The sequence below is a fragment of the Eucalyptus grandis genome, chromosome 7 (genome assembly GCF_016545825.1).
Source record: "Eucalyptus grandis isolate ANBG69807.140 chromosome 7, ASM1654582v1, whole genome shotgun sequence".
Classification (NCBI taxonomy): domain Eukaryota; kingdom Viridiplantae; phylum Streptophyta; class Magnoliopsida; order Myrtales; family Myrtaceae; genus Eucalyptus; species Eucalyptus grandis.
The window spans coordinates 15,992,932-16,019,768 of record NC_052618.1 but is presented as its reverse complement, the minus strand read 5'-3'; the positions used below and the strand labels follow the sequence as shown (position 1 = coordinate 16,019,768).

Below are 26,837 nucleotides of genomic sequence, written 5' to 3'. Positions count from 1 at the left end.
AATGCACCTGCTTTTCCTGTGAATTATTTAGAGATGTATGCTGAGCAGCCATTAACGAAAATAAATTGATCATATTATTTAGGGTGATGCTTCTTGGTTTCAAGAGCCATTCATCATCGCGTTGAATCATGGCCAATAGAATAGCGAATGTAGGAGGTGATGCGCAGAACATAAAGAATTCGCCTTTTTCTGCTCCGGTCAATGATGTTGGGAATACCCAAAAGCATATGCTAGCTCACATCTCCATCAGTACACTGATTCGTTACCTCTTGACGACAGCATCTCTAGAGACTTTTTTATCTAATAACCACCAGGGCATCACAAATACACGATGCGAATGACTCATGTAGGATTACAACCTGGCTTATGCCTCATGGCAGGTCAAAAGTCGCAAGATAGTTTGGATGCAAAATAGAAGCTCCAATCAATTTTGTTTGCTGGAGCTAAACCCTTAAAAAAGTAATGAATGTGCCCTTCATTGTTCAAGTTTCAGGCATATGCTCTGAAATCTGTATAAACTAAAAAAATTCCCTGTAAGTTAAGCAAACGCAACATAATATACAACTGACCAGCCTCGGGTACAAACTACGAAAGGACTAGAAAATGAGTTAGGCCTGTAACAGGAAAAGAAAATTGTGGCATTAAGATTTTCTGGACTCAACTCTTCATCTACTGGACTTTGGGTTGTCACTAACACTATTGGAGGAACTATCTGGAAAAGCCTGAGATGAGGAAAGCTTGCTTGAGGAGCTCCCATCAGTAAAATACTTATCTCCTTCCTCTGGGTCTGCTTGCCCTTCTTTTCTCCGGACGTCAAGTCCTGCATAATATATACTGTTATGCATATTGTGCCAATTTACAGAGTAGATCTAGCTCAGGTTCAGAATATAAAAAAAAAAAAAAAACCTGATGTGATGATGTTCCAGGCATCTTAAGTTCAAGGTCTGTTGCCACGTCATTTGAATCTTCGTCTTGCTCTGCAATGCTGCCCCTTTGATGATCTGAAGACCTGCTTTTGGAGTCTTTTTTATTTGACACGTGAGAAGTGGAAGCATATTGGGTTGACTGCTGTTCAAATGTGGGATTGGCAGGCATTGAATTTGGGATAAAGGTAGAACACGGAGCAGGAATAGCACTTGCATTCTGATTTCCAAAGAAAGGGAAAGGCTGAAGTTGTCACGCCCCGATCCTCAGGCACGTGCACATCCTTCTATTTGGTCGATTTTATAATGCGATATCCCAGGACACTGTATCGCCGACCCTTTCATTATTTAAGCACATGCGGAAGCAGTTATAAATCCCCAGACAATAAAACAATGGGATAGAAAAGCAGGGCCATATTTTTCATATTGAAAATTATAACCAAACTTTTATACAAAACAAAAACCACTTCAAAACTATTCACATCAAAATGGAGATCTCAAAAGAAGATGAAATCTCAATCCCTTCAGGTCATACTCAAAATCTCTCTCGGTATTATCTTCTTCTTCCAAAAGTCCTTCTACTCAGGTTGCACCTCCGAGTTCTCCTTCTCGATTCCTCCTCAGCTTCTCAACGGGGTCTGAAATATTTTTCCCCAAACCGGGATGAGACTACGTCTCGCCGAGTTCTACCCCACTAAGCCCAATTAGTAAACTGTTATACTATAGGCTGCCTATACACGCATAGGGCAGAAGACGTACCTTGGCCTCATATCCCACCTGCAAGTCAGTACAATTCATAATAGGCACTCAAGCAATCATATCACGGATCGAAGCATCGATCAAACCATCCTAGTCGATCACAAGCCAACAAGACCACTCACGGTCATTCCCATCAGTCAATCAATTCACAACATCCAACCCAGGCAATGAATCACATCAAGTTACACTCAGATCGAATCATCGATCAATCGACCTAGTCGATTACAAGTCAATCAGACCATCTCATGGTCATTTCCAATCCATCGATCAATTCACAACATCAGATCAAGCAATGATCAATCGACCTAGTCGATTACACGTCCTCACGACCCATGCTTGGTCGGCACATTCAATACTATCTATAAGTCCGACCATAGTCCACCTGCTCACTCTAAGCGATATATAGATAGTATAGCTCGCACTAAGGCGATAGGGTTAAGGTATACCGCTCTCACTAGTGACATATCGCCCGTAGCCGATATAGTATACCGTATCTTGCTCTCGCTAGCCGACATATCGCCCGAAGGCCGATATAGTATACCCCGATGCTCCCACTAAGCCGATAAAGTGTCGCTCGCGCTAAGTGACATATCGCCCGTAGGGCCGATATAGTACACTAGTATATCTTTGCTCTCGCTAGTGACATATCAGAGCCCGTAGGATGATATAGTATACTATCCGACCTTTCAATCCATTCCATCTGTTATCATTCGCGATAAAATAGCCGTGTATGGGGACACGGTCGACCTTAGCCAAAATATAATATTTTCCTTTCCATAACTCCCACCTTTTCTGTAGTCCACCAAAATACTTTTGGTGCTGTCAACCGACACCTGGTTATTTTCCAATTGTCAATCAAAGATTATTCCATTAAAGAATAATTCTCAATTTCATAAATAATTCAATTCAGCACAAACTACAACTCGATTAAATAAACGAACTGCGCCATGAAAATCGGCACGAAATTTCGGTCGTCGACCATCTCAAACTTAATTTCCGAAAAATAAATAAATAATTAATTAATTTCGAAAATTAATTATTTAATATTAAAAATTCCGTTTAGCTCAAAATAAGGTCCGATTAAATAAACGGACTTCACCACAGTCATCAGCATAATATTCCGGTTCCAGACCATCTCCCTTGAATTTTCGAAAAATAAATAATTATTTAATTTAATTTCGAAAATTAATATTTAAATGCCAAAAATCTCACTTAGGCCCGAATCACCAAATTGAAGCTCAATTAGGGGTCCGAAAATTCCCGAGACACTCCCAATAAATAGTAGACCACGTCTACTTGTTAATTGCACAAACAATTTATCTAAATCGCATCACAATTGACTAATAATTGCTAATTACTTCTAATCTAACAACCTAAACATAATTAATTAAAACTAAACCAACCTAAAGCATAATTAGCCAACTAATCCAGGATTAGTGAGATTACTCACCAAATTGCGCGCAAATCGGATCAATCCGACGGCGGCGACGCGAGGAACGATTCTTCCCAAAGCGACTCGCGGATCCGGGGCCCGGAAACGGCCCAAAAGCGGGCCCGAAGTCGCTGAAACCCACTCCGTGGGCTTGCTGGTCGCGGCCGATCGGGGCGGCTCCGGCGGCTAAGGCGGCCAGGGGAAGCCGGCGGAGGGCGAGGGGGTCGCGGGGGAGGCTCGGCGGTGACCGGATGGGGTTGGGTGGTGGCCGGAGGTGGCCGGACGGGGCTGGAATAGGGGCTGGGTCGCGCGGGTTCGCTCGGGGAGGAGCGGCAGCGGCGACGGACGCGGGCGGACGGCGGGCGCGCGGCGTGCGAACGGCGGTGCGGCGGCGGGACGGGCGGCGACGGCTCTCGGCGAGCTGCGATCGTCGGCTCTTCTTCTGCTCCCGGTTCTGGTTCGCTCGGATGCACGGGGAGGAAGAAGAAGAAGAAGAAAGAGAGAGAGAGGGAGAGAGAGAGAGGATAGGCTTTGACTAGTCAAAGAAGAGAGAGAGGGTGAGAGTCGGTTGGGGGGAAGGGGAAAGCTGTCCGCACGAATGGGGGAGGGAAAAGGGGAGAGAAGAGAGAGAGAAAAGAGAGAAAAAAGAGAGGAAAAGAGAGAAAAGAAAAGGGGAGAGAGAGAGAAAAAGAAAAATAAAATGCACACTTCCTTTATGCAAATTTTCCTTTTCTCTTTCTATTTTAATTTGGTCTTCAATTTTTCCTCCGATAATTTCTTTATTGAAATTTGGACCGTCAATAAATTGACGAAATACGATGACAGGATCCCGAAAATCTGGATGTCGCGAAGTTGTGAGAGCATGGGTATTGGACCTGAGTGACGGGTATTGGAACTGGATATGAGTAGGCTGGACCCATGACGACAGATGGATCCATGGCAGCCCAAGGGTGCATAACCCTCGTCCTTTGCTGGTACTGGACATTAAGATTTTCAACTTCAGATTTTAAAGATGATTTCTCTTCCCTGAGCTCATTCTTCTCCTGCATCAGCTGGTTGTAATGCAAAGTTACTATTAGCATCAAGGCAAACAATGGACATTAGAACCTCAGGATACTGGATGAAGATAAAATCACCTCACGAGATTCTTCAATAAGAGCTGCACATTCAGCTTTCAATTTGTTAACTTCCATGGTTAAATCCTTCAGCACCTGGATTGTGTCCGTAAGAATGGTTGCCTTGTCATTCTTAGGTCAATCAGGATCTGTAGTTCATATAGGAAAGGCAAAAGCAGTTGTTCAAAAGTCTAGCATGAACAAAAGGCAGCTCTAATTACAGAGAAACGGCACATGCTAAATAATATAACCACAGCATTTATGTCCCTGTAGTAGCAAACCAATGCAATGATTTTGTATAATGCCTCCTTCCCAAATACCCTTTTGATGAGACTTCGATTTTGTTTCTCCACGGTTCATTTGGATCAGATTAAGAAGCCATGGGTGGAACATCTTTTAGCCTCTAAGAGAAGAAAGTTTGTCTTTGAACATCTTCTGGCTAAGCGCGTTCAGCATCGCTCTCAACTACCGGCGTAAAGCCATTTTCTAGTCCATGGCCGTTTTCATCATGGCCTTGAATTCATCATAACCGATTCGACCGTCCCGGGAATACATCCATCACAGAATGAGCACTCTATTTCGTATATGAACAAGATATACACAGATTCCAAATTGCAGGTTGTTCTGGTTATGTATTACCTTATCTAGATCAACATTGAAAATGATGTCTTCAATAAATTTTTTCGTTGTTCGGACCAAGATTGTCATCTATCAAAGCTTCTTTCAACTCATCAAATTCAATATATCCGCTTCAATTCTTGTCAAAGAATTCAAAAGCTCGAATAAGGTGGTCATCGTTGCCAATCCTTCTCGAGTGGACTGACATAGTCACAAACTCCTTTAAGTTCAGTGTTCCGCTTCCATCTTCATCAGCCTGTTCTCATATAAGATGGAGTTCTATTTTTAGATGCTAATACAAGAAATCGTGACTCATCAGCATCTGCACATCAGGATCAGCAACTTGCTGTCCATATTTGTGCAGGCCATGTTTCAACTCTTCAAATGTCAGATCTCCATTTTTATTGGTGTCCATCATGTCGAACAGCTCTTTCATATGATCCACTTGCTCATCAGGCAAATTGTCTACTACTACCTACATTAACAATGTGGGAAACACAATTCGAGTTTAACTTTGCACTAAGAACAGCAATGAAATTCATGTTGCTATCGATCTACATGAAGGAAAAATAAAAGAGATTCTTATGCACCATTCAGGACTCACATGTTTGTGCAAAATCTATAAGCTTGGCAGCAGCTCATCTTATGAACAAAAAATTAGTCCAACGTTTCTTGGCTAACAACACAAGCAAGTTTTCAAAATGATGAAACATGAAGCAAGAACTAAATGGAAGCTTCAAGCATCGAATATGAACAAAAGAGAATCACCAAAACAATAAAAGAAGAACGTGAAAATGACAGAAATGGTATTCCACAAAACCCACCAGAAAAACAAATCTCAATTGCTAATACACAAGGAGAAAAGAAGGCCATAACAGAGGTAAAGATAAAAGTTACCGCTTGAAGAATCTCTAAGACACGTGGTTCCTTCATCTTCCAGGGAAGATCCTGAGCAAGGGCCTGCATGCATACAACGCTCATGATCATGATGTAATTAAAATATTCATCAGAGTGAATGTGGAATGAGAAAGAAATGGATACCTCTTTCATTTCTTCAAGACTAATAGAACCATTTTTATCTACATCAATTGCAGCAAATTGATCCTTGAGGTCAGCAAGTTCCTCTTCATCAAGTGTGCTTGCTAGTGCCTGCAAGCAATATTGTCAAGTGCTTTCTCGCCAGTTTCTTCACCCAACCAGGCATTGTGGCAGAGAAAAGCAGGCTCTGTCGCTGTGAGGGAAGCTTTTCCAAGATCACCTCCACATCTTCCTCAAAACCAACGGCAAGCATCTGATCAACTTCATCAAGTACCAAAATTCCACTTCTCCCAATTTAAGGCTGTTACCGTTGATCAAATCAATGATTCGACCAGGAGTCCTGACAACTACATCGAACCCTGGGAAAGGACAATTTGTTGGGTAATGTAAGAAACTCCACCATAAACACACACGGTGTTTAAGTAAGGTGTAGATTCCTTAATTTCTTTCTCTACTTGTTTTGCTAATTTTCTTGTTGGTGCTAAGGCCAAAACTCTAGGAAGTCGCCCACATCTAAGAGACATTTACAGTATAATCTGTCATTAGAAAAATGCTCAAACATTGGAGGTCACCAAGATAATTAAAATTATTACTCAAATACCTCGGACTTCTATGTTCATCACCATCAGTAAGACGCTTCAGTATGGAATCCCGAAAGCTAAAGTCTTCCCCGTTCCAGTCTTCGCACGAGCAATTAAATCACACCCTTCAAGCACAGGGGTTAACACCGCTCTCTAACAATCACAGAATAGTACAAGGAACATGAGTTTGCCATTGAAAACATGATGAAACTTTAGTAGAGTGAACAATGAAGGGGGAAAAGTAATGAGTGATGAGTGAACTATCCTAGTGCTAGCAAAAGTAAAGAAACCAAATATCGAGTCGATTAAAAAAACGAATTCTGCCTGTGTAAAGCCTTAGTCCCAACAACATCTTAGTGTTGAACAGCTCAATTTTCAGCATAGGATAGTCATCTAATGTAAGCTACGACAGAACATCCCAGAATACCTATTATGATTGCCTGCACTTAACTCCATCCGTGGTTCGCCTAGCACATTAACAAAGGTCAAGGTTTTCTACTTAATTTTCCAGCCAACTAAGTATGCTCAAACAAAGGAAAACTCAGCCAGCAATAAACAACAGCAATTCATACCAAAGCGAAAATATTGGATAACATAGGGGAAGGAAACAAAGGATAAAGCATACTTGAATGGGAAAGAGATGGGTAATGCCACGTTTCTCAAGAAATTCCACGAGCCTCGAGGCAAACCCAGCTTGGAGAGAGCTAGCTCGTCCTCGCTCACACTCTCAGCCTCGCCACCCTCAGACACGAAGCCGCCCTCATCCTCACTCGCGTCAACCTCGCTCTCCGAGAACCCACCGGTCCCCAACTTCTTGAAAGCTTCCTCGCTCAGCACCGAGTTCGGCGTGGCGATGGCAGACGTCACGAAGCTGCTCAGGCTCCTCCTAAGGCCGCGCCTTTTCACGCACCCACTTTCTAAAAGCCCAAAGGGTCTTCGGACATGGCACTCGCTGGACGAACAGAGCAAGGAATTGAAGTGAGGCTTCTCGGAAAACGACAGAGAAACCACGGCACCAGCCGAGCGATTGCTTCTCGGTCGCGAGTCGGGGACGGAGAGAGGCGAGCGAAATCGGCCATCGGGAGAGAGCGCGATTTAGGAAGAAGTGCGCCGAGAGAATGGAGCCCCGCTGAGATGAGGCCGTCGAGTGGAGAGAGAAAGGCCGTCGTCGGAGGGAGCGACGGTCGTCGGAGGAATCGCTAGACCGGAAGGAGCGTCGGAGGAGGAAGAGAGAGTAAAGAGGAGAGAGAAGACAGGGGAGAGAGAATTCCCTTTCCACTTTTTTAAATGCCCGCGTTGGTTTAAATTAGAACGACGTGAGAGAGAAGAGGGAGCCGACGTGGGTCGACACATGGACAGGTGTCACGCAATGAATGGTTCGAGCACGGATTGCGTGGCACTGTTAGGGTACCCAATATTTTCTCCCTATTTATAGGCCAAGTATTAGGGTTTTAATTTTTTCCAAATCAACATCCACGAAGATTTCCTTTCGAGCACAATATTTGTTTTAAAAATGATTCAAGATTGCAAAAGGATCTTCCTCAAATTTGAAATCTTGCAAAGATGAATCCATAAAATCTCTTTGAGGATATGGGCTTGAGTCGATTTGCTCTCCTTGTGGGCCTACCCCGACTTGTCAATCTAAAACTCAGAATCACTAATTCAAACCCATCCGCCACCGATCAAATAAATAAATGCAAAAAAATGTAAATTAAAAATAAATGCATATAAATCTGTATTCTATGCAATTAATATTTTTTCAAGAATAAAATTAACCCTTAATTTTTAATGTGATGAATGACTAAACAAGTCGCCAAAATTTAGGTGTCAACAACTAGATTGTTTATAAGACTCGATATCGATCTTGTCTTGATAGAGGCAACCAACATATAGTGGCTTTTTGTAATCTTATTTTTGGCCAGTGATGCCATGAGGGTAGTCTGCTCACCACTTCAACTTCCCAAGTGGAGCTCCATCGATACCTTATCTCCCCTTTCTTCGTTGGGTTTTGAGTCATTCTCAAATTTCTAAATCAATAGATAGCTAGTATTAGAACTCAACCGTTTATTGCAAAATGTTGCTGTTTTTCAACGCTCCCCATCCTTCAAAAAAATTAAAAGTGAAAAAAATTAGGGTTATAAATTATCAAAAGCCACATAACTTTATTTATCAATAAGTGTATATTTTTGAAAAATTTTAAAACCGATTTGTGATAAATGCAATATTTGAAACATAAATCTTAAAGGTAAAATAATCATAACAGACCCCAACATTTGAAAGAAAAGGGAGAAACTCCAATTGGAACGAGAGAACATGAAATATTGTAAGTGGTGACTCGAATTGTTTCCCATACTAATGGTGTCCCATAAAGAGTAGCATCATTAAAATAAAAATAAAAAAGTGAACTGGTTTAGAAAGTTTAATTTACTTAGAATTTTTTATCTAAAATGTTAGTGGTGACTCGAATTGTTGCCAACATTAATTGTGTTATGTAAAGAGTAGTATTATGCCAAAAAAAAAACCGCTTTAAAATGTTTAATTTACTTAGAAGTTTTGATCTAACAATTCTATATGAAATTACGTCTAATGTAACAATTACCATTGACTTTCTAATCTATTAATTTGCTTAATTATAATGTTACTATTATCGTAAAAAGTCCAAACCGATATACCCGTAACAAATTTACTCCAAATAAAAATCCAAAACCGATATACCTATAACAAATTTACCATCCATTAGTTTCTGTTGAATTTTACTCTCAAATTGTTAAGTTAGATGACATGTGATGGTTGACGAGTGTGATTATGAGGTTTTACTTTCTATTTATCACATGTGTACCAATTTAGGATTTTACCATCCATTTATCATGTGTATCAGTTTATGGCTTCTTGTGATATTAATCTAATTTAATAGAAAGTAACAAAGAGTGAATTTGTTACAAATATACCAATTTAGGTTATTGGAGGTTCAAAAAAATTAATTTTGGGTAAATTTATCACAAATGTACCTATTTGGGGTTTTTTATGTCAAAAAATTATTATCAATTTAGGGATTTTCATGATATTAATCTTTTTAAATATGATTTTCATCGACCCGCGTGAGGGGCTTGTTTAGGATTAGTACCAATCGGTGTTTGTCCATTAATAGTGGAGGAAATGATGAAAGGATGGATCAAAACTAGTACATTAGCGGTGGGAAAGGAGGAAAGGATGGATGACTCGTCAATGTTTGTCCATTAGTGATGGAGGAAAGGACATTGGTGATGGTGACTAGTCAGTAAGGGTGCTGGGCAACCATTTTATTCCTAAGAATAATTTTTTTTTTAAATAATTTTTCTGATTCTATCTCTAAGAAGAGTTTGTGAGTATTTGAAGGTGTTGAATCGCACAAAATTTATATTCCCTAAATAGAAATGCATTTGGCATGACCCTCAATTTTTTTTTTTTTTGACTTACAATTTCTTTTAATTTTTTAAATAATTTTATTACACATTTCTATCTTTTTCTTTTTTTTCCTTTTCTTCATCATTTTCCTCTAGCCTGGTCGCGGCCACCGATCGGCTAGAGGAAGAAGAAGAAGAAGAAAAGGAACTGACTAGCTAAAGGAAGAAGAAGAAGAAAAGAAAAAGAAAATTACTTGATTCTTGAGTTGTTCCCAGGAGCAAATAAATAACTTTTTTTTCTGCTTCTTGATTTTGTTTTAAATCTATTATAGATAACAAATTTGTTCTCAGAATAAAAACGTTACCAAATAGGGCCTAAAGGAACAATAATGCAGAATCCATTTTTATGCCCAAAGAATTGACTAGTGTTTAGTTAAGGCCTAACTATATTTAGGTTAACAAACTCTATGGTCTGTATCCATCTCCGCTTTTTTCCTCGTGGTTTGAGTCTTTGCTAGAAAATAATTCATTTCTATATCCATTCGTTGGTGTTTACATTTTAAAATGTTCTAAGGATCATGATTTTTAATTGATCACTTAAGTATCATAAATTTATGTTTATGTTAAATGCTGGAAATTTGATGTAACATTGTATTTAAAATGAACACTTTGAAATATTTATGACACTTAAATGAGTATTCTACAAAAATTATAACACATGCTATCCTTTTCTCGAGATCTTTAGCAACAAAATATGCGAGGAATCATGAGAGTTTGATTGATAGGTCTAGCACACCTTCTGTAGCATGCAACCACTCAGACTAATTATCAACTTTTCCAGCAAGAAATTGCTATGTTTTGACGCTACCCTTCATCCTTCTTTGCACTCAAATCTCTTCGTCTTTCTCGAGATCTTTAGCAACAAAATATGCGAGTGTTTGATTGATAGGTCTAGCACACCTTCTGTAGCATGCAACCACTCAGACTAATTATCAACTTTTCCAGCAAGAAATTGCTATGTTTTGACGCTTACTCTTCATCCTTCTTTGCACTCAAATCTCTTCGTCTTTCTCGAGATCTTTAGCAACAAAATATGCGAGGAATCATGAGAGTTTGATTGATAGGTCTAGCACACCTTCTGTAGCATGCAACCACTCAGACTAATTATCAACTTTTCCAGCAAGAAATTGCTATGTTTTGACGCTACCCTTCATCCTTCTTTGCACTCAAATCTCTTCGTCTTCTTCTTCTCTCATCGTTCTTGGTCTGTTCCACTCTTTTGTCTTCTCGGCACAACCATTCTTCTTCCTCCTCCCTTTTCTTCAACATCGGCTCCTCTTTTTCTTCATTTCTCTCTCATTCTTTTTTTTTTGTTGGGGGGGTGGAGGGGGTTGGTTTTGTTTCCTCCTTTTGTTTTCTTGCTCTTTCTTTCCTTAAAGAACAATAAGAGAAAATTGCCGATCAACGATGTTGATGAGAATAATTTGAAAATTTATATCGAACTCATATCAATAAGTAGTTTTTAAAAGAGCAAGAACAAGGAGACATTAACAAAATTCCAACCATATCATCATATGAAAATTTTATGATAATTATTCAATTTTAGGATTCGCGCAATTTTATGATTCTATAATGACACCAAATGCAAAATACACTTGCTCCCTATAACATCAATCCCTCCTCCATCTTTACACTGGCCTGCAATCTTTAGCGACCTCCAATTCGGTCACCACCCCTAACCTCATAGCTGACACCGAGGCTGAGGCCCACTAGATTATCAAAATATACTTATTCGTTAGGGCCCACTAGATTATCAAAATATACTTATTCCTTATAATAAAAAATTGTGCTTGCTTAACACTAAGATTAGTGCAGTTGGTTGAGGCGTTGTGGGATTTCTAGCTCGGGAGCCAGAGGTCATTCCTTTGAATCTACGTGCAAATTGTCCAGGATTAAGCCACCTACACAGGCCAAAAATGTGAACTTAAACTGTTCATGAGTCTTGCAAGATAATTTATGGTCTTTTAAATAGATAGGATATCGGCCATGCCCATATAAAAGAATTGCTTTTATTTAGGACAATGCTAACCTTACATCATAATCATTTTATATGCACTTATTCATCATACACTAGGTTGTTATTACACAAATTATCCTTATCAACTTAATTACAAGAACGTCCCTGATGACTTTAATTAGTCATAACATTATTTTCATTAGAAATTAGTAACGACATTTTCAAATAGTCATAATAGATATACGGATTTAGGAGCAATTTCACAATGTAATCTAATAATTATGGTTGGCATAGAAATTAAATAACTTGAGTTGTTTTTTTCACTTAAAGGGACGCCTTGGGAGGCTTTCTATCAACCAATACGAGAAAGATAAGACACGAAAAGTTAAGACTTATTTATAACTTATGATTAATATTAATTAGATATAATGTGTAATAAGGAGAATGTTATCAAAAATTGTTCTTTAATAAATAATATTTGGATTAGTAAATCATAGAGATCACTCCTCTTTTACCCTTGACGGGACATCACATATACTAACACAACACGGGTAAATTGAGGTAAAGGGAAAGCTTGTTCATTAGGGCCTCATCAATAGAGCTGTCAGTTTTAGCTTAATAGGTGGTGACTCTTTTGCTTAATTGATCATTGCCTTGGGACGGGTGAAGTGGGAAAGCAAGTTCGACAGTAAAAGGAAAGAAGTTAGACAAGTGAGGGCACCCGGTCAATTGTCATACATTTACCTACATGTACACTTAAATCTTTGTCCAGTAGTGGTGGACGAAAGGACGTGGAGATAGACATAGGTGATGGTGACTGGTCAAGTGAAGGAACGGTAAAATGCAAAAATCCATCCACTTCTAGAAGAGGGACCTTTCATGTTAAAGGCCATAACTTTGCTTGTCAATAATTGTATATTTTAGATAAATTTTAAGATTGATTTGTGATTACCGCAATATTTGAAAAATAAATGTTAAAGAAAACAACTTAAAACAAACCTAAGTATTTGAAAGAGAATGGGAAAACTCCAATTGAAATGAGAGATCACGAAACAATGTTAGTGATGACTTGATATGTTTTCCATATTGTTTTTGTCCTGTAAAGAGTAGCAGTAATTAACAAATTAAACTGGCTTAAAATGTTAATAAAGAATGGCAAAAGTTTAATTTACTTAGAAGTTTTAATTTAACAATTCTAACTGAAGTTACATCTAATGTAACAATTACAGTTGACATTCTAATCTAACAACTTGCTTAATTATAAAGTTACTTCTATGTTTTAGATGTGATTTCATTGACCTGTGCGAGAAGCGGGTTTAGGACTAGTACCAATCAGTGTTTGTCCATTAGCGAAGGAGGAAAGGATGAAAGGATGGATTAGGACTAATACATTAGCGTTGGAAAAGGATGGAAGGACCATTTGCGGTGGCAAAGGATGAAAGGATGGATGACTCATCAATGTCTGCCCATTAGCGATGGAGGAAAGGATGGCGTTGGTGATGCTAACCAGTCCACTAAAGGAACGATAACGTAGAAAATCATCCATTTCTATGCCCAAGGAATTGACTGGTTTTAGTTAAGGCCTAAACTAAGGTTAGGTTAATGAGCTTCATAGTCTATACCCATCTTCTCCTTTTTCCTCGAGGTTTAGGTCTTTGCTAAAGTTCATCCATTTCTATGTCCATTTATTAGTGTTTATGTTTAAGAATTATTCAGTCATAACTTTCAATTGATCATTGTTGACACCTGAAATTTCTTTTGAAGATATTTTAATCATCCATTTTGCAAAAATATAAAAAAAATAAAGAGCCAAAAAGATTAAAAAAACTGATGATGAATGAAAAAAAAAAAAAACAAGAAAAAAAGAGTAAAGGAAACAATATAAGAAAAAAAAAGGAAAAGGGGAGGCCATTTGACGAGGATCCACTCTCTCTCTCTAACCGTTTTCTCTCTCTCTCTTCCTCTCGGGGGTCGATCGCTCTCTTTTGCATTGCTCTTCCTCGTTCTCCGTCTTTTCTCTCGGGAGCTCTCGTCGAAGGCGAGGTTTTCTTCCATTGTGGAAAGCAAAAGAGGGAATTCCACTCATTCTCTCTCATTCATGGATCTTCACGAACGCACACAGACTTGTTTTCATCTTCATGAAGTCATCGTCGAAGCTTGACATCTGGAATAAAGTAAACGCATGCTTGCACATAATCAAGCTCGATCGGATGAAGATTCATCTCTTTGAACTCTCCATTACTTGATCACAGCAGCAAGACCGAAGCTAAGTCTTCTTTCCTATCCTCTAGTTTTGACTTTGATGCGATCGATTAGTTGATTTTCTTAGCGATCTTAGGCTATCGTGATAGTTTATTCTCAGATAGTGCTTTGATCTTGATCAATTTCCTTTCAACAGATTTTGTTGATTTGATTTCGTTGATTTTGTTGACGATGAAGCTGAGAAAATGCTCGTAGATTACAACTATGAAGAAGTGGTTGCGATCATCAAGTTTAAAGCCGAGGTGTCCGTTGATGAGTCTCATAAATCGAAGATTGGAGATCGACGTCAAACAAACAAAGTCCAGCGGCAATGACACACTGATGTGTTCACCTTCGAGTGTCGATCTAGAAAAAGGATTGGAGAAGAGCGATCATGATCTGCAAAAGTCATAAATCAGAGGTTGAAGATTGGTGCTGAACAGCTCTTATACCAGAATCTGACTTGGCGTTATTCACGTTCCGTGGTCCTCGAAGCAAAATCAGAGCTAAGTGCTCAATTTCCTTTTTTTCTGTTTTGATTACAGAACAAAATAAAATTCGACTCTCCGCTGATTTTCGATATTTTTTTGTGTTAAATAGCAGCTTCGTCATTGCTAAATGAAGAGATCTTCGAAGGCATGTTCTTCGCCGATTCAATTGAGGTAAGTGCGTTGAAACTCCTTTTAATAGCATCCGATGAGGCAAGAGCTTCTCATGTCGAAAAGCATTCTCGACAACGAAGGTTCGGGGCCAGGATGCATTGCGAATCTGATTAGAATCAATACTTGATTGATCTAGAGTTGATTACAGTTGGATCTTTTGGTTCTATGATTTTTGAACTTGGATGACAATTGTTCTGCAACCTCGGATTCCTAACAGACCTCTTTGTGCGTATGCCCAGAATTGAGTTAGTATATGTGCTTTTTGGTGCTTGATGTCTTCATGAAAGTCGAAGATGGTTTGATTAGCTTTCTAACGAGCTATAGCACACCCTGATCTGATATCATTAGCCACATGAAATCTTCTTTAAAAGTTAGGAAGTAATTCTGGAAAATTGTTGTGTTCTGCTCTGATGTGGAAATTCGTATGCCTGTTTTGACTGATATGCTTCGGTCCTTGGAACGAGCTGGTAGATGATGTTATTAGGACTTAATGTCTTCTAGAGATTTGTAATAGACTTATTAAGCTTTCCATAGACATATTATATGTGCGATTTGACTATCGTTTGCCTTGCCTAATGAATGTTATCATATCAATGTTTGATTCTGGAAATTCAGAGGATAGATTAGACTGATTTTCATTCGTGCTATGATTTCTATGATGATTTTTTGACGAAGTTGTCTGCATGAAACTTGTGCCTCATTGTCTTCTTGACATTTGAAACACGTGTTACAAGTTTTGCATTAATGCATGGCATATCATATTTGAATCTCGTTTGATGTGAATATCATGCACCCATTTGACTAATTGCAATTGAAATTTGTCAAGCATGACATTCTTAGTTCCAAGTCACTTTGCAATGTTAATGACTTGTGTGACTTCTTTGCATTCTGATTTAGGGTTAAATGTTTACTCAAACCTTTTTCGCACTCAACCTTATGTCATGTGCAATTTTCACTTTTTTGTATATTGTCTAGGTGATCTTACGAACCTTTAAACATGCCTTGTATTTTGTCCAGTTTGTGACTTGAATTTGCTGGATTCATGTTCAATTCTGATGTCTATATCTGTTTGTTATAATAATGATTTCTATGCGTTGTCTTAGTCATATAAGATGAGGCAAGGGATCCTTATTTCTTAGATTAGGTTTAGAATAGGATCCTGAACATGGATAGAGCGTGAAGATGGTGGAGGTCGATGTTCATTCCGACCATTGTCATGTAATATTCGTCTTCCCGACATATGTCTCGGGTTCCATGCATTGTATAAAACCCGACGAGTTGCGGGTTTCATTTCTTTCCCAATTATTTTCTCTTTTATATTTTTAGAATTGCATGATTAGGTTTAATTGCTTTCCTTGATTGTCTACTTAATGTCTTGCAATTTTATTTTCATTTTTTGTTTTCCTTTCATTTATTAGGAATAGAATCGAATGAAAGTAATCCACCACGCATGATCATTTAATATAGAATTGACGATCCTGAAAATATAAAAAGAAAGGCATGAACATGTTAGGAAAAACACAACATACTGTTTAAGTACCGGAAGGGCGCTAATAGCAATATTAGCGTAACCCAAGTCCCCGAACCTAGATATCTGGTTACGTATGAATCGAGGGAACACTCCCGACCCTTGATTAGGTTTCTAGCTGACCCCCAAAATGAGGCTAGTGGCGACTCCTGTCTATTTTTTAGGTTGTTAAATACCTAGATCGTATAAATAAACCTACTGTCACGCGGGGTATGAGCTTGGGAGAGCTCGCGATCTTGAGATTAAGTACCCCTAAACCCGACCTTTCCCCTCCTTGGATATTTCGAGGGGCGGCGAGATCAGGTCGCGACAATCATTTACTAATGGAGTGTTGGAGCTTGCTTCTATTCAATGCTATATACCATCAACCCTTTTGTTTAAGTCAAACATTAGAGTTCAAGATTTGGAGATTAGGGGCTTTAGCCGCTCGACTAAGCACCGACAATGCTTATCTAAGAACAAATAGCACCGGATTATTTATCTAAGAACAAATGGCATCATTTATAGTAATTTTAATCCGTGTCACACCATCTTCCTCACACGTAGGACAACTTGCCATGATTGGACTAACACAACAGATAAATCAAGCAAAACTTTACTGAGAGCACTTAATTACACTTGTCCTCAAAGTGTTAATTCTATACGTTTTTTTAATTGATTGTGTAATTTTTTAGCAATACTACCGAGCTTTAATGAGAATAGAACATTCTTTTATATTTCTCCATATTAATCATGACAAAATATTAATCTCATACATTTCATAATTTGTCAAGTGAATTGATATTTTGCACTTGTCAATTTTGATTGTCTAATTGTATATCCTCTCTTCATAGTGAACCTCTATTTTCACATGTTAAAAACTCCACGCCATCACTAGGTAAGGCTCACGCTCGCCAGGCGAGCCTCACTAGATTTGGAAGGGCCTTGCCAGTCCTCACCTCTTGCTAGTGGTGACAAGGAGGAAGAAGTGGGGAAAAAAGGACAAAAAGGAAAAAAAAAAAGAAAATAAAAAATTAGCATGTCAATGTTTGTTGAACTGCCGATGTTGCCTGGTATCCACATCAGCACCAGCCGGTGAAATTTGGTCTAATAGATTGAATTAGCACAATTACAAAATGTTTAAGAATGAATTGACAAAGAAAAAAAGAGAGTTTATAATTGAATTGGCATAATTGTAATAGGTTTATGATTTTTTTATAATTATCCCTTATTATGCAAAAGGTCCTTATCAACTAAAGTTCAAAGAGAACATCCCCATGATAACCATTATTTTTGTTAGAAATTAGTCATAACATTTTCAAATAGTCATAAAAAATACATGGATGTAGGAGTAATTGACATTCTAATCTAACAGATATGGTTGGCAAAAAAATTAAAGAACTTCAATTTTTCCTTAGGGGAAAGACCACCAAAAAACCCAAACTTTACCCAAAGTGACAAATTTACCCTAATTTTTTTTTTGTGACGTGAAAAACCACAAACTTTTCAAACTATGACACATTTACCCCATCAAAGGCATTTTTATCTTATTTTTTCTGTTTTTTTTTTTCTTCTTCTTCCCTCCGTCGGCCATGGTGGAGTCGGTGGAGGGAAGCCGGCATCTGGCGAGGGCTGCCCATGCCGGCATCGGGCCAGCCAAGGCGAGGGTCACCCTTGCCTAGGTTGGCTAAGGCCACCCTCGCCGGCGAGGGCCTAGCAAGGGATGCCCTCGCCAAACTCGAGCGAGGGTGCCCTCGCCAAATCTGGCGAGGGAAGGCCTCGCCCGACCCAACCGGGGGCCGCCTCGCGATCTTTGGCGAGGGCAGCCCTGGCCAGCCAGGCGGGAGACCCTCGCCTGATGCTAGCGAGGGCAACCCTTGCTAGACGCCAACTTCCCTCCGTCGGCGAAGGGAAAAGAGAAGAAAAAAAAAGAATTTTTTTTTAAAGTAAAAGATCAAAACGCCCTTTAGTTTAGGATAAATGTGTCACACAACAGAAGTTCAAGGTTCTTTATGTCACAAAAAAAAATTGGGGTAAATGTATCATGGTTGGCAAAGTTCAAGGTTTTTCAAGTCACAAAAAAAAAAAGTTTGAAGTAAATCTGTCACTTTGGGCAAAGTTAAGGATTTTTCGTGATTTTTCCATTTTCCTTATGAACCGAGTTTTTTTCTTTTCCCTTTCACTTAAAGGGATGGTTATGAGGTGCTTCCTGTCAACAAATTGTGAAAATTTGAAAGACAACACATGAAAAGTCAAGACTTATTTTTAACTAATGGTCCACATTAATCGGGTAGAAGGGTCTAAGTTGGCCCAAGTCAGATATGTCAATAAGTAGGATATTATCAATGATTGCTATTTAATATGTAAATCAATAATACGTCATTTTTACATTTTAGAGCTATTTATATACTACTTCAAAAACAAAATTTAATGTTTTCCCATTCATTTAGCTTAATTATAATGTTAACTTCTTTATATATATATATATGCTTTCACGATCCACACAAGTAGCGGATTTAGGACTAGTACCTAATTCTTTTTTGCACTCAAATCTCTTTGCCTTCTTTGTCTCTCGTCATTCTTGCTCTTTTATGCTCTTTCATCATTCTCTTTATGTCTTTCTGTTTTTTTTTTTTTTACCTTTCTTTCTTGAAAAAGAATCAAAGAAAAATGTTAGTTTGATACTGCTGTTCAGAAAAATTGGAAAAATCGCATTAATCTAAGTTATGGTTGAATGAGCAAGAACAAAGAGACATTAGAAAAATTCCAACCATATCATCATATGTCAATTTTTATAATATTCTACTTGGGATATGAGTATATATACCTGAAACAATTCACCTCTCTAGGGGCTCCATCAATTTGTCTTTTGACTCCTTTTCTTTAAAGTGGAAGTCATGATGGATTTTTCTTGGATTGCAACAAAATTAAATGGTAAATATTTTGGCCGCCAACGCATAATCAATGATGATATTGACATGCTTCTCTAATCTTTCATTGACGCATGATCAACATTATCAACAGTAAATACTTCTTTAAAGTGGAAGTCATGATAGGTTTTGCACTGAAAGGTTAAATTCACATTCCTCTATTCGGCCTTCCATTCCACCAAAACCTTTGAAAAATGGAGAGGAAGATCTTTTACGATCGTGCAAATTCAATCATAATTTTTTTTAGTACTTTTTTATATCAATTCAGTTCATCTAACCAAAATTGGCTTGTCACTGTAGACATCATCGATGATAACATGGACAATTTGTATAATATTTTAGTACTTTTTCGAATATTTTCGAATTTTTATGGTTTTTTTTCTTTATTTCCCTTCATCTTCATCCTCTATGGTCGTCGGAATCCTCGATGGCCGACAACCAGTCACAGATGAGGGCCGGCAAGGTTCAGCCTCACTGGATTTGACGAGTCCCACCCTCGTCAGCCTCTAGCAAAGGTTGAGAAAAGCTCGCCCTCATCAGGGCAAGGTTGCCAATAGCGAGGCTCGACCTTGCACGATCACCAGAGGCCAGTGGGTGTTGACAGTGTGGCAATGAACGAACCAGCAGGAGCAAGTAGAACGAAGCAATGGCAGGGAATGATGAACAACCTCTTACCCTTCCCCCTTGTGAAATCTTTCTTTTGATTTCCACCAAATCCTCAGTTTCCATTTCTTCACCACCAAACTTCCCTTATTTTGTTTTCATCAAATCTTTCCTGCCAACTCATTCGACAATCTTTGCATTTTTCTTTTTGGTCAAGCCCTGGGTCAACCCAGCTATGTGGGTTCCATGCTTTAATAATTTCAATACAATATGCATTCCAAAGAGAAAATGTCTTTGAAGACCAAATTCCAAAGAGAAAATGACAACCTCTTCTCGCTCCCTTCGCAAATTCCAAGATGTGATCCTCATAAAACACATGAATCATGCGTAAGTACCAATCTCTTATTTGGGACAATGCTAAGCCTCTCATTTCTAGACATGGCTTTTGTGCTGAACGCTACATTTTACGAAGGCTTGGTTACATATCATTCATGGCATTTCAGATGTTCTAGGTTTGCGGTCTGGGTAAGCTTCTTAGCCATGTTGGTTTTACCTCATTGAATATTGCAGCATTTCCTAGATATATCTTCTATAGTTCTCTTCCTTTTGCTTTGCAGGCACTGACGATCCTGGCCTTGATATGCCTTTGTGCTTCCTTCTTTAATGAGGATGTCTCTTTTATATGCAGTTTTTGATTGCTTCATAAGGAAGTACTAAGTGTACTAACAATGTGGGTATGACATGGATTAGACAAAATATCATCATCAAGAGAGCCCACCCCAAGCGCTATCATTTCCTTCATGCTCCCAGGTCTGTTCTTGCTTAGTTTCAAATACTCTTAATTGAGAAACTGATACAAATTGAAAGAAACATGAAGCAAAGAATGGGTTGGGAGTAAGTGTGTATCACTTTCGTCTATGCAAAGAAAAAGGCACCAATACTAGCAGCCATCCACACATTCAAGAACCAAATAAAGAGTGGATGAAGTACTAGCACATATGGTCCTTGTGTTGCGACAAAATTAAAATTTACTAAATCGATAGGCATGAACAGTAGATACATGTACCTACAATTTTCGTTTCTTTCTATATCATTTTAAACTCCTTCATCATGATTGTTTTCTGTGATTATGTTTGTATCCCTATTTCTGATCAATGTCTCTTTTATGTTGCATGAATTGCTGTGGACGGACTCATTTTGTTTTCCCATCCTATTTTGGCTGGATCAGAATGTTGTCTTCTACTGTGTTGATACAGCTGCAATATTGCATGCTTAAATATTTTTGGACTTGCTGAACGGTTGCTCTTCAATTTTTAGAGTCGCTTCACTTCTTGCATTTTATCAAATTAGCGAATCTCCATTCCTTACGTTCTTCTTTAGCTTGATAGATGTCAAAATGAGAACACCGAGAAGTGCTACAACTCCTTTGAGAAGCCCCTTTGCGAAGCAACCGCATCCTATATCTTGGTACTACTAGAAAATCTGTGATTGCACACAAGTCAAAAAAACAGACTTTCAACCCCCACTTAAAAGATAGAGCTTTTTCGAGTAATTTCTCAAAACACCCAAAAGAAAGAAAGAAAAAAAAGAGAGAGAAAAAGAAACCAAATTTTTGCTGTCGTTTGTTCTATTTTCTCTTATAACAAGAGCATCCCAAATAATAGGAGAAATTACAGCTAACACTGAGGTTGTTTGGCCTGCCTGGATTTCACATGACATGCTCATGAATAACACTTGCACATGATTAACTCTTGATTCCACTTAATAATAATAATAATAATAATAATAATAATAATAATAATAATAGTAATCTAGTCTCTTCCCTTCGCCTGTAGCAGAAACTCCAATAGTTAAAGATGGCTACATGAGTAGCTCATCTCTCCGGCGAACAAATTCAAAAACTAACAATTACCTACCATTCCAAAGTACAAGCAGACCGTGCGGTCCTATATCAAATGATTTCAGATATTTATTTTTGAAAGCATTCAGCTTAACCTTCAAAGACCGAGCCAAAATGGCCTCAAAAGATCGCATAACGCCATTCAGCAGGTTTTCATTGCGGTTATGAGTGGCCGCTCGGTTGAAGGGAAAAAGAAGATGGATTGATGGGAATTTTGTGGATGTTTGATCGGGTGAGGCTAGACATTCAAATTTGTTAAAGGGAACGATAGATGAGAAATCAGTGGCGATGACTGAATTATATAAAATATTTTTGCAGTTGGATCATTGAATTTTTTTTTTATTTCAATTGGTGAATGGGCTCCGACCAAATTATGGCCAATCCATGAATGTATCTAGAAATTTTTCTTAGTGGGGGCAAGCTTCGGTAAATAATGATTATTTCAGCAAGTAAACCAACGCTTTTGAGCGTAAAAATATGTAATGAAATTACCATTGTGTTGGTTTGGTTCATTTATGGCAACTGGATTTTTCATGATTTTACAATTGCTTATCAAGTCTTATCAATTTGTGGGGAAATTTTGAATTGAAAAGTCATTACATACTCGATTATACAAATTTTTAGAAAATCCAATGGGGATAAAAAAGGATTTAGATACTCATGATCACTTTAGCTTCCTGCCAATCCAGTTATGCCTTGAGAACCTCTCCTCGTTACACAAGGGCCACGTAACCCTCTCTTTTTTTGAACTTTTTTTGGCTTTTTCTTAATTGAGACTCACGTGGCATCCTATGATCATTACGGCATCTCCAATTAGACATGTAAGACCACCATGTCAATATTGCCTAGGAAAATTGTTTGAAAAGTTGTCATAATGCATTGATTGCATATGGGAAAAGAAATAGCATTAGTACATCGGGCAATTGAAATTAAAGTTTAGTGACTTGATTATACATAATAAGTACATATTATATTTACCTGACTTATAGAAAAATCTCATTTGCACACTAATTTGGTAGACTGATTGCTTATACCTAGCACTTTTCATATCATCGACCACCTCGACCGTCAAGTCCAATGCAACTCTAAGATATTACCACATACAGCAGGAGGGATTATTGATTTCATATAGAATGTGAAGCTAGCTTAGCACGGAAAATATCGAGACAAACTATTGAAGTTACTTGATGAAATGCAAAACCTTATGTTTCGAGGATTCCTGAAGTGTAGATTTTTGTCTCTTGGAGTCCTTGAGTGAAAGCAAAATAATAAACAAATAATATTATTCAATAGAGTCAAAACAAAAATTTAGTCTTTAAGCAAACGTCATCATACGTAAGATTGGCGAAGAAATCCACGAAGCTCAAACTCTATAGAAGGAACGTTGCCGGATGGGCTTCCCAAGTCTGAAGACGGCGAGGAGTCTTGTTACGGCCACAGAGCGTGGAACGGGGCATTGTGCTATCTGGATTGTACTGCGTCCATGAGCAACATGCAGTGTCGAATGAAAAACGAATGCGGACAGAGCACCGTTGCCCGAATCCAACTTCAAGATTGTAGAATCAGGTACAAGAAATATTTATTTTCAGAACGATGAGGTGCTTCCTGTGGACAAAAGCATAGAGGGGCCGTGAGAGCGGTAAGTACTTATGTCATATGTCAACAAACATATAATAAAATCCATAGGACTAGTTAAGGCAGAAAGTCCAGATATCCCCTGCTACAAAAGTTCAAAAGAGTGATGGAAGTATTGAAAGATATAAAGCAAGTTCATCTGAGACATTGTTTAAATTAGTATTCAAGCAATCAATTGTGGATTAATTTCTATTGACCTTAAGGAGAGGAATTTCATTGATCATGATGTTAATTCAGGTGGATGACACCCCCATAACCGGAAATGACATCAGGTTAAATATTCTAATTAGAGGAAATTCAAATAGAAATCTCAAATTGAAAGGCCTAGGAAAAATAAATGTTTCTATGAAAATGAAGTTGTGACGAAAGATAAATGTGTTGCACGGATACAAATTTGGGGTTCTTGATATCACAAGAAAAATTTATGTCATAGTGGACATAATTTTGAAATTCTGACGTCACTAATAAAAGAACAATTCACTATAGATATGTCGCATTCTTAAGCCATGTACTTAGCAGTTGTAAGGGAAATTCGTAGAGTGATGATGCGTTCAATAGTTGATCATTGGCCTAAACAAAAGAGCAAACTTCATGAAATGAAGTACACGCACCCGCACAACCCTTTAATCAGCAAGGATATCTATATCACAAACTCAATCTATAAACTTGCAAAAATTGCCAGAAAGAAAAAATCTGCGAGACAATTAACTATCAACTCATAAAAAATTACCAGATTAAGGAAAAGGACAACTCTCTCCATTGACCTATTTTCCTCCAAGTCACGTCTAAGATATTGTGCAGTTTCCATGTTCACTCCCATAGCTACAAATACCATGGCAAAATTGTCCTTTCCATTATCCTTCATAAATTTGCAGCACATCTTCAGAAATGATATGGAAAGAGAGTGTTTGGAATAGTAGAGCAAGATGAAGACATAGAGCATCGAATTCTAAAAAAAAAGCAACAAATAAAATAATATCATAAATCTTCATAAAGAATGCATTTAGCAATTGAGAAGTCCAGTAGATAATAATTGAGCTAGTCAATCAAAGGATAAAATACATTTTAGGTGAATTCTGAACCTTCACTCCAAAACCGTAGGAAAATTCTATAAAACTAATGGTAGTTCATTAAATTATCGAGGCATTAAAACTCATAAAGCAGGGTATTATGACATCGGTGTATAGCAAAAAGGCTACATATACCTTGGTATACTATCAGCATCCTCCAATCGCTTCACAAGACCAGCTTGGCGGCAAATCTGAGCAGCTATTTCGTTACAAGGAAGACTAGCACAGAGAAAAGTGGGATCTTTTGTCCAGAGCTATGGAATTCATTACATCAATGGTGGAAATTCCTGTTTGTATATCATCTCTTCTGGGTAGGCTCTTTCACTAGGATTTATAGAACTTCCTAAGAAAGAGAGAGTTTATCCATCCTATAAGACACCACAAGAAAGTTCTTGGGATTGCCACAGGTACCATGGAATATATATGGCTTCATGGCCAATAAAAATTACTGTCACAATGACACAACTAGCTAGAAATATCTAGGTAAGCCTCCAGCAAAATTGGAGGGCCATTATCACTAGGCTTCCCGGACCCATTAAATATGCACCCAAGCATATCTAGGGATACAGCTGTTTTCAGAACCTACATTAAAAGAAAAATGTGATAACTCCACAATAAATTTTTGAAGGTTCTTTTATTTATCCAAGATTAAAGAGAGTAAATGGGGACACAGCTGAAGAGATTTGTGAAGGCAGAAAAACAATGCACTTTTCATAGCCTTTTATGAGGCCAAGGCCATGACATATCCCAAATTATTTCTCACGCTACAAGTAAAATCTTTTTGCCAACATGTAGGAGTATTTAGTTCCCAAAAACGGAAAAATGAAATCTGAAATCTAACTCTTTATTTCTACGGGATGATGAAACATTGTTTTATTAGGAAAACAACAACAAACAACATGCATAATTACCTCACTAGTGAATTGCATAGTGGCATATTTGTTTTCAATCCCATAAGCCCTTTAAAAAACCTAGCGACAAGAGAGTGAAACATGGATGACCAGAAAGCTTTACATACTGTAAAGTTTAAGATGAATGACCACCAGTCACACAAGCATGAGTAGAATACTTATATCTAAATTTTATTGACATAGAAACTAGTGAATAACATAAACCTATAGAAGTTCGAGAACAATAAGAGACATATGGTAAAGATTATTAGCTTTTTTTCAAAGCCAAAATAACCCACACTACGACTAGACTTCCATCACTCAAGAGTAGAGAGAATCTATAATTGCCTACAGGAATGCTAATTAGGCTCTTAACATTGTTCTCCTCAAGAAACTCAATCACAATTTTTTGAATTATTATCCCATATGATATTCTCACATTTCATCACATATGCCCAATAAAATATCTTCATGTTCTACTTTTTATAATGCTTGCAATGAACGACAGGGATTTCAATAGATCATTAGCTAAAAAGTATTGCACACAAAAGTGACCCAAGTAATGCAGTCCAACCAACAAAAATGCAGTATCGAGAGAGCTAAAGGAAAAAAAAGAAGAGGGTGGCAACTTAGATCGAACCTGCATAGCAGATTTCTCTCCATTAATTTCAAGGACTTGCCCAAATCTAGTTGTTCCATCTCCTAAGCAGATATTTACTATCTCTTGATACTTTGGTCCCTGATATACAATAAAATTAATCCAACATGTCAGTATAGGAGTTCACGGAACCTCATAAAATTATAACCAGTGAAATTCACCTTGACTTCGTCAACTATAACCAACAACCCAGTAGCACCAGAGACGGTCCTATACTCTGCAAGTAGTGAAGCAATTGTCTGAACAACCAATAACTAAGACCCAACGACTAAGGCATGCTAAAGATTTGACTTGGACAAGAGCTAAATAATTCCCCACCTCTTAACCAATACATGTGAAATGATAGAGACTGTGTAGATCTAACTAATAAGTGTATTAACCGTTGTCATAACAAGGCAGCATAAACTTTTAGAAACGAGAAAGCTACCTGGAAAGCCTCGAAAACAATAATATCCCATGATTAAAGTTCGATTCCAAGCATAGTGAAATTTAGATGGTGAAAGACACAATAAGCCACGAACAAGGACACAAAGCTACTCCCCACGATGTAGACAAAGCTTAAAAAAAAAAAAAAAAAAAATCAGAAAGCGGAGAGGGCCAAAAGCTTACCCATGCCGGTCCCCAGAGTCCCCTCTTCCATGTCATAACTCATCGGTGCCGCTCCCATCTCCAAGTCCCAAGTCGCTCGGAAATCTATATAGAGAAAAGCGTTAACCGAAGGACCGATCAGGAATGGCTAGCGAGTCACCCTGGCACCAAAACTGAATCCAGAAGTGACTATAGGATATGCCAAAACAGAGGAAAACCGAACCACCATTCGACCGGCTTAACTCTGCGCAACTCTTACTCGCTGTGACGATTTCTCACGACGTTTT

General features: G+C 38.2%; 2 protein-coding genes, 1 long non-coding RNA gene and 1 pseudogene across 3 annotated transcripts; all 4 read right to left on the bottom strand.

Annotated features, from left to right (window-relative positions):
• Positions 1-451: 451 nt before the first annotated feature.
• On the bottom strand, positions 452-4,622 carry LOC104450147 (transcription factor bHLH121). The gene is given in 5 exon segments (XM_039317505.1): positions 452-820; positions 907-1,173; positions 3,963-4,166; positions 4,251-4,378; positions 4,550-4,622. Coding segments are annotated over 5 exon segments (954 nt in total). The 3' UTR covers positions 452-538.
• A 272-nt stretch (positions 4,623-4,894) lies between these two features.
• On the bottom strand, positions 4,895-6,235 carry LOC120286418 (calcium-dependent protein kinase 24-like). The gene is made up of 3 exons (XM_039316515.1): positions 5,889-6,235; positions 5,745-5,807; positions 4,895-5,322 (listed from the first exon to the last, which is right to left on the bottom strand). The coding sequence occupies exons 1-3, from the start codon at positions 5,895-5,897 to the stop codon at positions 5,140-5,142; spliced, it is 255 nt and encodes an 84-aa protein (XP_039172449.1). The 5' UTR covers positions 5,898-6,235; the 3' UTR covers positions 4,895-5,139.
• Positions 6,236-6,250: 15 nt separating this feature from the next.
• LOC104450157 lies at positions 6,251-7,146 on the bottom strand. The gene is made up of 3 exons (XR_726665.3): positions 7,092-7,146; positions 6,487-6,619; positions 6,251-6,398 (listed from the first exon to the last, which is right to left on the bottom strand). It is a non-coding gene; the product is annotated as an uncharacterized LOC104450157 (long non-coding RNA).
• A 16,148-nt stretch (positions 7,147-23,294) lies between these two features.
• Positions 23,295-26,629, bottom strand: LOC104452791 (annotated as a pseudogene).
• Positions 26,630-26,837: the final 208 nt, after the last annotated feature.